The sequence below is a fragment of the Motacilla alba genome, chromosome 13 (genome assembly GCF_015832195.1).
Source record: "Motacilla alba alba isolate MOTALB_02 chromosome 13, Motacilla_alba_V1.0_pri, whole genome shotgun sequence".
NCBI lineage: Eukaryota > Metazoa > Chordata > Aves > Passeriformes > Motacillidae > Motacilla > Motacilla alba.
In genome coordinates this window covers 11,679,606-11,693,270 of record NC_052028.1, presented here as the reverse complement: position 1 = coordinate 11,693,270, position 13,665 = coordinate 11,679,606, and the positions used below count along the sequence as shown (strand labels likewise).

The window sequence follows — 13,665 nt, the reverse complement described above, 5'->3', positions numbered from 1 at the left end:
GGAAAGCCCTCTTCCACTATCACCCCCTTCCTTCTGCTGACACCAGGACCTTGCTACACAGACCAGAGACCAAACCAGTGTGTGGTTCCTATGGGACACAGTACCTAACCCATGTTTTTTACACAGTGAAGAGCCCACCAGTCCCTTGGGAAGGCCCCAGTGCCACCCGGCCCAGCCTCGCTGTCTGCCCCACGGGTTCAGCCAGGGACAGTCATGTCTTTGGGAAGGGGCTGTCACCCTTCAGAGCACATGGGCTGGCAGGGCTCTGCTGCATAGTGCTTTTCTCTTGGGGTCTGTAGCTGATGAAGAGGGTTAAGGCATGAATTCTTCCTTGATTGTCAGCGGAGATGAGGAGACGAGGCTGGGGGCATTGCTGCTGCAGAGGCCTCCAATGGGTCCCAGGGTGCTGACAGCTGGTGGGGTCGGCGTGGTGGTGCTGGTGGGCTGGCTCTGCTGCTGCAGCTTCTTCTTGTTCACCTTCCTCTCCTTCGCCCTCCGATTCTGAAACCAGATTTTCACCTGCAGAACGGAAAAGATGACAATGAAGAGATGAGGATGGACTCAGGCAAGGATGACAGCCTCCAGTCCCCATGGGGCAGGGAGGGCATCCCAAAGTTTGGAAAGGAAGGGATGTCTGTGGAGCCAGGTGGGGCCTCCTCTGACTGCTTGGGCTGAAGCCCTGGCCCTTCCCCACCCCACGTCCCCCGGGCCGGGGTTTCTGGGACGCTGCAGCACTGACCTGCCGCTCGGTGAGCCCCAGCGCCGCGGCCAGCTCGGCCTTGCGGCGGATGGTGATGTAGCGGCTGTAGTGGAACTCCTTCTCCAGCTCCAGGCGCTGGTGGTCCGTGTACACCACCCGGTACTTGTCTTTTGTCCTGGTCTTGCCTGCCAGAGAGAGCACAGTGGGGGGTGAGCCAGTGGGAGAAGAAGAGGAGCAGTGGAATGAAAGGAGCATCCCCAAGGGCACGGAGGAGACACACAACCTGTGGAGAGCTCAGGAGAAACATGGGAATGCCCTGGGGACCAGTGGGAGAGTCAGGAGGATTCTACTGGCTTTAACATCCTTCCTGTTTTGCACCAGACTGTTGCTTCTTGTTGGGAAGGACCTGGGCTTTGGTGGAATTGCTTGGAGGAAAGAGCAGGAGGGATTCAGAGGTGCCCCAGAAGAGGGACCATAAATCCCCCGTGTCATGACACGTGGCCTCTGAGAGGAGCAGAGCTGCAGGTCCTGTGGTGGGCTGAGGACAGGCTGCCTGGCAGGGCTAAGAAAGGCCCAGCTCTTTTTCTAGGAAGCCCCAAACCAAGGTGCCATCACTTGAACGTGCATGGATCAGAAGAGGGGAAGGACAAAAAACCCTGGAAGGATCACATTTCGGTGCCACCCAGAGGGTTACTCTCCTTCTCCCTGTACTGAGCTGAGACAGAGGGCAGTGCCTTAGGTGCAGTCTTCAAAGATACACTGGAGACGGCTCACATGATGCCTGAGCACTCCTGGGGACTGGCTCCATATGCCAGGAGTGTTTGGCCAAAGCCAGCCTGAATCTCCCCTTGGTGCCCCAGATATGGACAGAGCTTGGGGCCATCAGGATCCCCACGTCTGTGCACACAGATGCACATCCCATGGGTCTGCAAACGGCCCCTGCGACTTTCTAGGAGAAAAATGCAGTCAAAGGTAGCCCAGCTGTCTCTTCCTAAGCTCCTTTGTTATTCCACAGGCACACAGGGTGAGCTGTGGAACTCTGCCTGGGCTGTGGGGGCAGGTGGCACTCTGAGGGAGGACACCCATGCCTGGCAGTTTGCTGACAAGTTCCTGGTGTTTTCCTCTGCAGAAGAGCCCATAGGCAGGGAATAAACACAGCTGTGAATATTTGCTTCTCCACCCAAAATTACAAAATCCTGTTCCAGGGAATCGAGAGGGATGATGCCTGGCCATTTGTTTGCCTGGCAGATGTGTTTGCCCATCTTCTTCTGAGTTTCTGATGCTGACAGCAGTGCTGCTGTGGGAAGGAGTGGGAGCAAGCTCAGAGCAGCTCCATGGATTTCCCTGGGGCTGCCCTGGGTGTATCAACACGGCCAAGATACTGCACACCACTGCTGCAGATGTGCAGAAAGGGATTTCCAGTGACCCAGCAACCTACATAACCCTGCTTTCAGCCTGGTTCTGCCAGGAAATGGGATCTTTGTGTGCCTGCCATTCTGTTCATTTGCCCTCCCTAACAAGTCCTTTGCACATCCACCCATTTAGGCCAAATCAGCTGGACACTGGGCAGTCCCAGCAGTACAATTGTATTCTGACACCATCTGAGTGGAAGCAGGAGCTTAGGTAATGCAGAGGAAAACTGGGCTCTAGACACCCTCATGAGACATCAGAGAACATCCAGAGAGCAAACCCCAACCTCCAGGCTGCAAATCTGTTTGTCAACCAGCTCAGTTTTATTTTTAACAGTGTCTCTCTCCTGCTCTCCCATTGCAAGGAGATGCAGACATTCCTAAGCCACTCCTTATGCTGAAACCTAAATGTGAAAGAGTTCAAGACAGGATGACCCATGGCCACAGAGTACTGCAGGCGGGAGAGGGGCTTCCTTGCAGCATCACATGGGATGGATGAAAGCAGCTGGTTTTCTACTGAATAAGCAGGAGCCACAAGAATGCAGCTTATGGCATTGACCACTGAGCAAACCAAGAGTGGAAGCACGAGTGGGAGCCAGCAGGACCTGGGATGGGCATGGAAGGCATCTCACCCTGCTGGGACTTGATGCTGGCCCTGCCAGGCACACCAGCAGCAGTGACTCAGTTCGAGTTAGCACCCAGTTTCCATGCCTGTGCCACTGTCTGTGACCTCCTGCCATTGCTCCTGGTGGTGCTGGCCCGGGCTCAGCACAGCAGGAGGGGGTGATGGGTGAGGGTCCCAGCACAGTTCCCAAGAAGCACTGAAGCTCTCCAGTGATCCGTGGAAGAGGGAAGGAGCCCAGCAAGGTTGCAACATGACCAGGAATAGAACCAGATTTCCAGCACCAGGGCAGGACTTCAGCCACTAACTCGTATTTGAGGGATGTGATGAATTCAGTGAATGTTACAGAGTGGGAAGCCCAGCTCACCCCAGGGATGGTCAGAAGCAAACACCTAATCCCTCCTCACCCCCAGCAGGTCAAACCTGTGCATAGCACACAGGGTGACTGTGGGTTAACAAAAGGGTAAAAAAGGTTAATTAGATTGAGCAAGGTGTTCATGGAGTGTCTGCAGAGACAGGGCTGAAACACAGATATTCCATGTGCAAGGGGTGATGGCAGCTTTGCCAGGCACTGGTCTCCTGTCTGGCACGCATCTGCTGTGACAGCTCCAAACAGAACTGCCCACGGGAACCCTGCTGGGCTGGAGTGATGCTGGGGGCACTCAGCCCAAGCAGGATCCCACCCTGTCCTCACCCTCCCACAGGGCCCCTGTCCATCCCAGGGGTCATTGCTGCCTCTCACCAGGTTCACCATCATCAAAAGAACTTCTGCAGCCCAGCCCAGGGGGGACCTGTGCTGAATCTGCAAACACAGCAATTCCCAAGAAGTAACAGCAGAAACCAGATGCTCTGGTGGAGATTTATGTGAGGTTTAGCAGCTCTGTGAGAAACTGGGCTCCCTCTGGCTGCTCCAGGATCAGGGGCTCCTGCAAGCTTTTTCTTTCTCATAGATTTATCTTTTTTTTTTTTGTTTTATTTGAAAGCAAAATCCTCTCTAAAGAGATAATAGCTTTAAAATGGTCTTACTTGCAATGTTTTTATTTGAATCCCACTGTTTGGAAAAAAGGAACACCTGGAAAGTGAAAGAGTTGACATATAGAGTAAAAAAAAAAATAAGTTAAAGACTAAAGAAATAAGGCAGTTTGTGAATATCACATATGCCATGAATTTCAGTAGGAATTATTATTTCCTGCTGCAGCTGTAAATAGATCCATCACAGCCTGGTCTTTGTTATTCCTTCTTCATCCTTCATCCTGGATGGAGGCTGGGCTTTGCCTCAGGGCTGGCAGAGCGATCACAGGGTGAGCTGGGCACCAGGCTCAATATCAGTATCAATATCATCACTTGCTGCTCAATATCAGGTAGAAAAAACTCAAATCAGGGGGCTGACGACCAAGCCAGAGATGGAAAGTTATTCACCTCCTCTAATTGCTGTTTTCGGATGTTTGCTGAATTCAGGGATGTACTGTGGGTGATTCACAAGGAAAAGAAAAGGATTTGCAAGAAATACTATTGACAATGAATAATTCAACTACCTTGAATATGAATGCTGGGTTACACTTAACTCTCTCCTGGAGACCTTTTATGGCTCTGTGAAAAGAAAGAGGAAATTCGGGACAAGCCAATCCGGTTCCTTACGGGGAGCCCTCATACCAAACAGAGGGATGGAACTGCTCCTGCATTTCCAGCCAAGCCTGGCAAAGCTGGAACAGGCTGTCCCATGGCTGGGATAACCTGGAGCTGGGGCTGCTGCCCCAAGAGGGAGCATGGATGGGGTGCAGAGGGGGTGCCAGTGATGTCTCTTAGCGCAGCTGTTAGCCACTTCCAACCCTGCTATGCATTTACAGCCTCTTGTCCCTGAAAGACCAGGCAAAGGAACTGCTGGGACAGGCAAATGGAGCCATCCGTGGGGCCAGTGGGAATGGTTTGGGCTTTGGGATCAAGGCAGGGCCAATGACAGCGTGCGGAGAGGGTATCGTTACCACTGTTAATGAGTAACCCTAATAGCACTCACCTGAGCCACGATTAGATAAGGGAATAGCTTTAATGTGCTCTGCAAAGCCCAAGGGACGCACACCCACAGGGGGATGGAGCCCTGACCCCCCCCTGCATTCACTGCCCACAGCAGCCCTGCCCAAGACAGGAATAGCAGAGCTCCTGCCCTGGGCTGGGTCAGGAGCCTGGCAGGGTGAGGGAAGAGCAAAGTGGATCCTGTGCCCACCATCCCAAGCTCTCTCCCCTCGTAGCCACAGTGGAGGTTGCCAGGAAGGGGATATTTCACCATCCCCAGACCTGGCTTGCCCAAAGGATGGCTTTGAGTGAAAAACTGTGCCCCAAAAACCCTGACAGACTGAGAATAGAAAGACTGGGCACTGTGAGACTGGGGCTGAGCAGCTCTAATAACAGCTGGGAAGGGGCTGGCTCAAACCAGGGAGGAAAGAGATGGTGGGGTGGCAGTGGCACCCTGTGTGGAGGTGGAGCACAAGCTGGCATGTTATGAGGGGATCAGCCCAGCTCCAAAGGGAGGATCCCCATCCATGGGACACATTTCTCCCAGGCACAGCAGGAACAGCACAGCTGCCAGCAGCCAGGAGCATAAACTGCAGCACTTTCCTAAAAGTCTCTATTTCACAGGTCAAAGCAGCTCAAAATTACCACAACCACAAACTCTGGCTCTGTGGGAAGCTGCTGTGCAGCCGTCAGGGCTCTGCTCAGGGAAGCTGGGGTATGGCATCCCCAGCCCACTGGCTGGAGCCACTGAGATCAGAACCCACGGTAGTGACAGCTGTTGCACCCCACAGCAGAGGTCCCCAAGGCCTGGGGACACACTGGATGTTGCTTTGCAGAGGAGGTGCTGGCAGGGGGGGTGGAGGCATTGCTGCCAGGCTGCCTCAGCAGCTCTCATGCCTTGCTCTGTGCTGGCTCCTTGTGCTCCCAGAGCCATCCTGCCTGATCCCATCTTCCTGGCTGTGCTCTGGCCCCAGTGGGCTCCATCTGTACAGCCTTGTCTGCCCATCTGTCTGCACTGGGGGCCTGCTCCCACACTATCTGATGGCATTGCAATATTATAACGCTGAAAAGCATCAGGTGTAAAAGTCCTGTCACCACGGAGCACCTGGGAAAGAACTGGTCCATATCAGAGGTAAAGTGCAGCAAACAGGACACAAGGCTGTCCCCTCCATGTGGCTGCTTCCTCTCCATGATAAAGCTGATCCATTCTGAACGAGCAGCATCTACTTGCAAAGAGGATAAAATCCTCCCATCCCAGAGGAATCAGTGCTCTGTCAGGATCTGGCATTTCTACTCAGGGAAAGGATCAAGGAAAACTTCCCTCATCCCTGACAGAGCTTAGGCAATGCAACAGCTGGAGAAACTGAGGCACACAGTCCCAGGGTCAGAGCCATGAGATTCCCTGGACAGCTTAATCCCCACTCCTCCTTCAGCTCCATGGGGAGGAATCCCCCTCAGCACCCCACAAAACTGAGGACAGCCAGCAGAGAAATGCCCCATGACAGAGACCCCAGGCCCAGGAAAGGGCTGAGGTCGGCTCCTAAAGCTCAGGAGCCTCCAGGCTGGCTGGAGCCACCCTCATCTGGCAGCCAGATGTGCTCCAGCTGCCTGCGTGCAGAGGGGTCGATGCTCCCTCTGCCGAGCAGCGCTGATGGGAGCCGCGCTGCGCAGCGCTGGGGCTGAGGCTCGGGACAGACAGCCCAGCTCCTTCACCATCCCTAAACCCACCACAAGCGGGAACCCCAAAGCCTGCACTGGTGGTGGCAAGGGCTGGGCCTCTGATGCCCATCCTGTTCACCCTCTCCCCACACTCATTTCTCCCCCTTCTTTCCCCTCCAGCTCCAGCAGCCACTCCAAAACACCCACGCTCCTCTGTGGCCTGGGAGGGGGGGGTAAACCCGAGCCCCTCACACTCCCCGAGTGCTGGGAACCAGCAGCTCACGGTTTTCACAAGCCTTCCCCTTGCCTTGCATACTTCAACATCCTCAGCTATTTCTCCTGTGCCGCAGGAAGCAGAGGAGTGATGGATGGGCCGACCAGCACGGGGCGAAGGAGCAGAGCCATGTGGCTTGTTTCATCCCAGCCAGTGAGAAACGACCCCCTCTGTAGGGCAATCCTCCCCGAGATCCCTGCCTGACATCACTCCTCTGCCAGAATGCATTGCATTTAGACAACGGCTGGGTGTCAAAAACTGGGTGAGAGGAACCACACATCCTCTCTGTACATATTTAATGTCTCAGTGCTGAGGAGGGAGGGAATGCTGGATGAATCCTCACTGAACGGACTCTGCCAAAGCTCCCCCATCTCTACTCTGGGTTATAAAATTAAAGCAGGCCCCTTTCCTGGGCCTGGGGTCTCTGTCATGGGGCATTTCTCTGCTGGCTGTCCTCAGTTTTGTGGGGTGCTGAGGGGGATTTCCCCCCGTGGAGCTATAGAAGGACTGGGGATTAAGCTGTCCAGGGAATCTCATGGCTCTGACCCTGGGACTGTGTGCCTCAGTTGGAAAAATGTTGGAAAAATGGGCACTTGAGACATCAGGGTTGAGGCAGGACTCATCTTGGAGTCTGAGGGCCCCTCCAAGGAGCCCAGCAATGCTCCTACACCCAGGGTAGCTCTCTCCATGGCAGTTCACCTCGTACAACCTGAACATTTCTTCCTGGTGCCAAAGGCTTCAGAGCAAACTGCAATTCTCCCACGTGCACCAGGTAGCAATAAAACCTGGTTCAGCTTGGCATGGTGAGCACTGAGAACATTTCACTTGCCAAACTGCTCCGCTTGACCCAATGGCTTTCTGCTCTCCTGCTCACTGAGGACCAGGCTCTGTGCTCCCTAAAAAGCTTTGCTCTAAGTGTGAGTGTGTGGCTGGGGAATGCATGCCTGGGGGTTGTAGCACAGTCAGGCAGGGCAGCCCTGCTGCCAGGAAAGGGCAGAAACACCTGGTCAAAGAGCTGGATTTGGAGAGTGCAAACCGGTGCATGGGAGAACAGGCTGGCCCTGGCTGGGTTTTGCACAGCCAGCACAGTGGGACAGGGAAGAGCTGCACCCACATCCGCACCCATTGGTGAGGACACCCCTCCTGCAAGCTCCATCCTCCTCCCAGGAGGTGCAAACCCCAAGGGGATGAAGAGCAGACGCCTGGTGCTTGCAGCAAGCTGGCATGGACAACACAATCAGAAGCTGGGTGTTGGGGCAGGTCTTTCCCAGCCCTGCAGTGACTGGATCCTTTATTTTGGCAACTGGCAAATTCCTTCAGTTGTTCCCATGTTTTATGAGGCCGAGCTGAGTGCTGCCAGGCTGGCTCCTGCGCTGGGTCAAAGAGCAGAGCAGCGCGGGGGGACGGGAGCGCCGGGTGGCACACGGGCTGCTGGCACACGTGGGCTGGGCACAGCCCCAGCCAGCACCTCACCTCACCTCACCTCACTGCAGCCTGATCCAGCTCATCCCAGCCTGCCTCCTGGCTGGATGTGGCTCATCTGCAGCAGGAAGAGCAGGACAGCAAGGCAGTGGGGGTCCCATATGGACACCAGGGTTCCTCTCCCCCTTTGCAGCCCCACAGGACCTGGCCCATCCTTGCCATGGGGCAGTGTGGGGGGAGGATGCAGCCCCTTATCCAAGCAATCACAAAGCTAACAGGACTGGAGTGGGTGTCCTTGAAAGGTCCCCTTTAGGAAACATCTGTCATTGGCCAGAGGTTTAAAGTGTCCCTCTGCTAATCCTGGTATTAGCCAGCCAAGCCCATCACGTAGGTACTGCCAGTGCTCCAGGGAAGCCCTTTTTGTTCAAGGAAAGTCAATTCTAGGAAAGTTGGAGAGGCCTGTACCTTGGCCAGCAGGCTAAGCAGTCAACAAACCCCAGCTGGGGCCAGGAGCAGGTTGTGGGTTAATAATTCAAAGGGAGAAGACTGAGGGGCCTGACACACATCCCAAGTGTCCCAGTGAAGGAAAGGGTCTCACGGGGAATGAGCATGGCCTAAAGAGAGGCTCCCCATGCAGGGAACCGACCAGGCAATGCACTGTCCTCCAGCCAGCACCATCATCCCAAAACATACCAAGCACAGCATGAATCCCAGCAGTCCAGGGGAAACGTTTCTGTCTCATTATTGGGATTTGAACTCTTTCCCCCAGTGTTCACGGGCCCCACTAGGAAAATAAACAGAGCTGGAAAACTGACCTAGAAATAATGAAACTGAGATGGAAAACTGCACACCCAGCAAATCACCACATGCTCAGAGCATCACTGCTTGCTCTCCATCACCCCAAAACCTGCATGGGCACCACGGGCATTGGTACCACACAAAGCCCTGAGCACATTTGCCTCTGCAAGGGATGCTCCAACTGCACTTTCACTTGCAATATTTAGCACTGCAGCCCCTGCTCAATTAGTGACCTAAAAGCCAGACCCGAGGCAGTATCTGAGGATTTGCATGACTAACAAGCAGAGGGTGAATTTCAAAGTTCAGCCAGCTCCACTTCCAGCCACCTTCCTGAGCTTTTTATAAACCCTGGGTGCAATTCACAGGGAAGTTTGCAAATAATTGTGAATAAGGAGGAAGCATGCGGCTCTGACATGCTGCTAGTGAAGATTTTATGAGCAGAAAAGGAGGTGACATTGGAGAGAGAAATGAGGCCTGGGGACATCTTCCAGCTCGGCACCCTGTAACTCCCAAATCCTGGTGGCTGGTGTTTAATCCCTTCTGCTGCTGGGTTATCTCAGCTCAGCCAGATGAAGCACACATGAATGTAGCAACAGGTACAGAAAATCACCCCCCTGTAAAGCCTGACTCTGCAGTGAGTCACTGGGAGATTTCTCATTGATTTTTCTCAAGCTCTGGATCATATTTGCAGAAGTGCCTGACACACTCATATTCCCTGCACAACATTTTATTTTGCTACCACGCAGCTCTTCCCCAAAAGCTTTCAAACTATGGCCAGAAGCTGTTCATACGAGCCAAGACAGAAAGGGAACATTAATTTACAACCCTCTGAAGTATTATGATTTATAGCATTCACAATGAAACTGTTGATATTTATAGCAAAAAGCTCCATGCATTCATTTCCTATTCCCACTGCGGTGAGACGAGGAGTTTATCAATCCAGACTGATCAAAGTCCAGTTCATTGATTTCAATAAAATGATTCATCTAAGAACTTCACCCTTATCTATGTCAAACCCATCTCTGCCCTACTCTTTTTCAAGCTTAATGAAGACTTTTATTTAAAGGCCAGCACTGGAAAACACCAACTGCATCCCACCATCTCCCAGCTCATGATCCCACCAGGACCAAACCCTGCAGTTGCTTGGCAGCAGCAGCATTGGGATTGGACCCAGCAGAGGTGCAAGGACAGGTCCTTAATCTGTGGGTGACTTAGAAAAGGAGCTTCCATCCTAAGGAAAGCACCCCAAGAAAGAGCCTTTCACCCCTGCATCACTGTGGTGGGGCTGGGGCAGCTCCCCTGTGTGTGAGAGGAACAAGGCTGCTTTATTTGTTCCTTTGTATGTATTTGATCTAAGAGATACAAACTAAGCAACTAATGATATTTTTCCAGAATTCAATCAACTCAATTGTTGTCTAACTCAATCAGAGGCACTTTCAAGCTCCTGCTTTATCTTGGCCCCACTGCTGGGTGTAAACCCATGGCCTTGATCCAGAGGAGAGGTGTGCTGATGGCTTTCCTTCCCCATTCATTTCCCCTCCCACCTCTCTTCTCAGAAGAAACCAAGATGTTCAGACCTACAAAACCTACAGAAGTGGCAGGGTCCCTGCTGCAGGGGAAGGCTACAGGTCACATTCCCCTTTCCACCCTGGGCAGAGGGAAGCCCTCAGCCCTGGCAGGCCTGTGGGTCTCCATCACTGCATCTGGGGGGAAGCGTTTTTCCTAAATAGTTACATTCAGTGCTTAAAACGGGACAGGAAATACCAGCCTGCCTCTCCCTCCTCTTTCCAGACTGGGGCTGGGTTTTTTTCCATTTATCGGGATGTTCTGCCTGCTCCACTGCACACTGGTCCCCATCCCTGCCACAGAGATTCTGGGAATATGAGTTGGTATTTTCCATGCCGGAAGACCCCAGACACCTCTGCAGAAGACCCTTAGATGGCCCTTGGCCTCTGGGAACAGTGCAGAGCCAAAATCAAGCCAAACACTGGAGTCACTTTGCAAAGAGGGAGCCCAGACACTGATTCCAGGGATCTGGGGCAGCAGTAACTCCAAGCAAACTCGCCCCTGAGAGATGCCCACAGCCACTCCTGTAATGAGCTGGCCCCAGCAGTGCTCTGAGGAGCTCATGGCCAGCACAGGAGAGGGAGAGGGGTGGCAGGTTCAGGCAAGCCCCATGGGTCCTGCTGGGAAGGGTCCAGGCTGGGAAGATGAAAGGGTGAGGGTAGGTCAGGACAAAGGGCCCGCACCTCACCTCACTGCCAAAGGAGCCGGCCACCATCTCCATGACAAAGAGAAGTCCTTGTCAATTTGGGCTGGCCCCAAGGGGGACCTGCCCACCGCCTTTGAAGTGGGCAGCAGGGCGGGTAGGGGGCTGGGGTCACCCAGACGCTTCCCCCAGGTCAGGAGTTCAGCGGGGACAGGACCCTGGAGACAGCATGACCAGGCAGAGGTAATCCCAGGAACCAGGGCCCCCTTTCCTGCAGAGCCGGGCACCCACTGGCCCGTGCACCTGCAGCACCCACAGCCACCCTCCACGTGGCACTGTCCCCAGGACACACACGGTGCCCCTCACACACACACCATGCACCACGCCGTCCTCACAGCACCCTGCACACACACACTGAGCACACTGTCACCTCCCCCAGACACAGCTGGTGGCACTGCCTGTACACACACACGGCTCATGGTGCCCTGCACACTCACCCAGAGCCTGCAGCACCGCAGTGAATCCGCCTCATGCACACACAGAGCACGGACATACACACAGCTCCTTCCCTGCACACACACGCAGCTCTGGGCCCCTTGCACACCCCCCATACACAGCCTCTCACGCAGCCAGCTCACACTCTCATGTACAGCCACAGCCTCACACTCTCACCCCCACACTTTTGAGACCCCCATCGAACAGCTCCAGGGTCCTGGGGGTCTCTGGCTCTGCCCATCCTACCCGGTGGCTGCAGGCAATGGCACCAGTTGGGGAAAATGACATTCCAGCCATGAAATCCCAGCTGCCAGCGTGGAAGGACAGCACTCATCCTCAGCCCCTGCCACCTCAGAGCTGCCCTGCTCTTTGAGGACTGGGTGTCGTGCCAAAGGCAGGCCAAGCTTGCTGTCCCTCTGGCAGTCCCCACGCAGGGAGAGCCACAGGGCGGGATGCAGCCCTGCAGGGCTCCAGAGGGATCCTGTGCTCTGGGCACGGCGCCGGGCTGCAGGGCTGGGGCTTTCCTTTCCTTACCGTTGTTGCTGGTGCTGGGAATGCTGCGCCTCATCCACTCATACGGGGTGCGTCTCTGGCCGTTCGGGGAGAGCTGGGGCACCGAGCTGCTGATGGGGGGAGGCAGGAGTCCAGAGCCCGGAGGCTGAATGGGATTAAAATCTGGGGGGCTGAATCCGAACTGGCCCGGGCTGGCGGTGGCGGGCGTCGCAGCGGTGCCATAGGAATGCCAGTCGTCCTTGGCAGGGGTGTAGGGAGAGCCCCAGGCGGCCGCGGGCTGCCCGTGGTGCAGGTCGTTGTTAATGCCCGGCACATGGTGGTAGCTGGCGAAGTCCGAGTACTGCGGCGGCCCCGGCACGTAGCTCTGGGGGTTGAGGTTGAGGCTGGGGTGCCGGACCGGGCTGGGATACATGTTGGTGTCCTTATCCACAAGATATCCCACGTACATCTTCCCGGGCCGGCCCCGCGCTCATGCTGCGCCGCCGAGCCGCGACCGCGGCGCTGGGGTTTGGCGGGGAGGCGGCCGCCCCTCCTTCGGCAGCACTCACCTGGGCGCCTTGGGGAGCCTGTCCTGGGGCCAGGCACCTCCCTGCCCACGGGCTTTTATTGGGCCCAACCTCTCGCAGCATTTGCATTGAAAGGCAGGTTTGCATTTCAAAGTGCAGAAACCCCAGCGGGTGAGGGGGACGAGTTCAAACTTCCCACTCTGGCTGCGAGGAGGATGAGGTAGGGGGTGACCCCAGGGAGCGCCGAGCACCCCCCAGCCCCTCTGTCACTACCCCACAACTGTGCCCATGCCACAGGACGTGGTCCCCCTGTAGCAGCTGGCTTTGAGGACGTTAGGGTGCTGCAGGAGACCCATGAGGATGCCCCAAGGGACCCCACCGCCATCCCTACCCCAGGAACAGGACACCTTGGGATGAACCTCTGCATTAAAAGCTGGCTGCACGCAGGGGACAAGCTGGCCTGTGTCTGTGTGTCACCTGCCCTGTCCCCACGTTGGAGGACACCAAGTTCTTGCTCTGAATGGCGTTTTCCTGTGCCCAGCATCTGCCTCTTTGGAAAAGAGGGGCTGGTGGAGGCTCTGGGTCTGCATCTCTTTCATCCCAGGGCAAATCCACCCCTCCAATCCTGAGAGCAAAGCTCAGCCCAGCCCCAGGGAGCAGGAGAGATGGGCAGACTCTGTGTCAGGGAGAACGGACACCATGGCCACTGCTGGGAGTTCCTGGGCTGACACATCTCCAGGGGGCTCACGGCCCTGCAGCAAGAGGAGCTGCTCACCTGTTTTCTCTCCTAAGAAAGCAAAACCATCCCCGTATGTTGGTGATAGGGAAAATCAAGCAGAAAGGGGACGCCTGTGAAGCCCTGTCTGCCTGCAAGGTGGGAAGAGCCAGCCACAAACACCCCAGCAGAGATCACCCACTCGTCACCTGTCAGGTCAGACACACCCGCACTCCAGAGGGACTGGTGACACACTGCCCAGAAACCCCCACCACTGGCAGCCAGGACCCTCAGCCCCACTGGTGTCCCCCTCCCTGCCAGTGTCACTCTCCA

General features: G+C 55.3%; 1 protein-coding gene across 1 annotated transcript; it reads right to left on the bottom strand.

Moving 5' to 3' along the window:
- Positions 1 to 262: 262 nt before the first annotated feature.
- CDX1 (caudal type homeobox 1) lies at positions 263 to 12,612 on the bottom strand. Its single transcript, XM_038150323.1, has 3 exons — positions 12,133 to 12,612; positions 740 to 885; positions 263 to 519 (listed from the first exon to the last, which is right to left on the bottom strand). Exons 1-3 carry the CDS (start codon positions 12,557 to 12,559, stop codon positions 313 to 315), a joined length of 780 nt encoding a protein of 259 aa, XP_038006251.1. The 5' UTR covers positions 12,560 to 12,612; the 3' UTR covers positions 263 to 312.
- Positions 12,613 to 13,665: the final 1,053 nt, after the last annotated feature.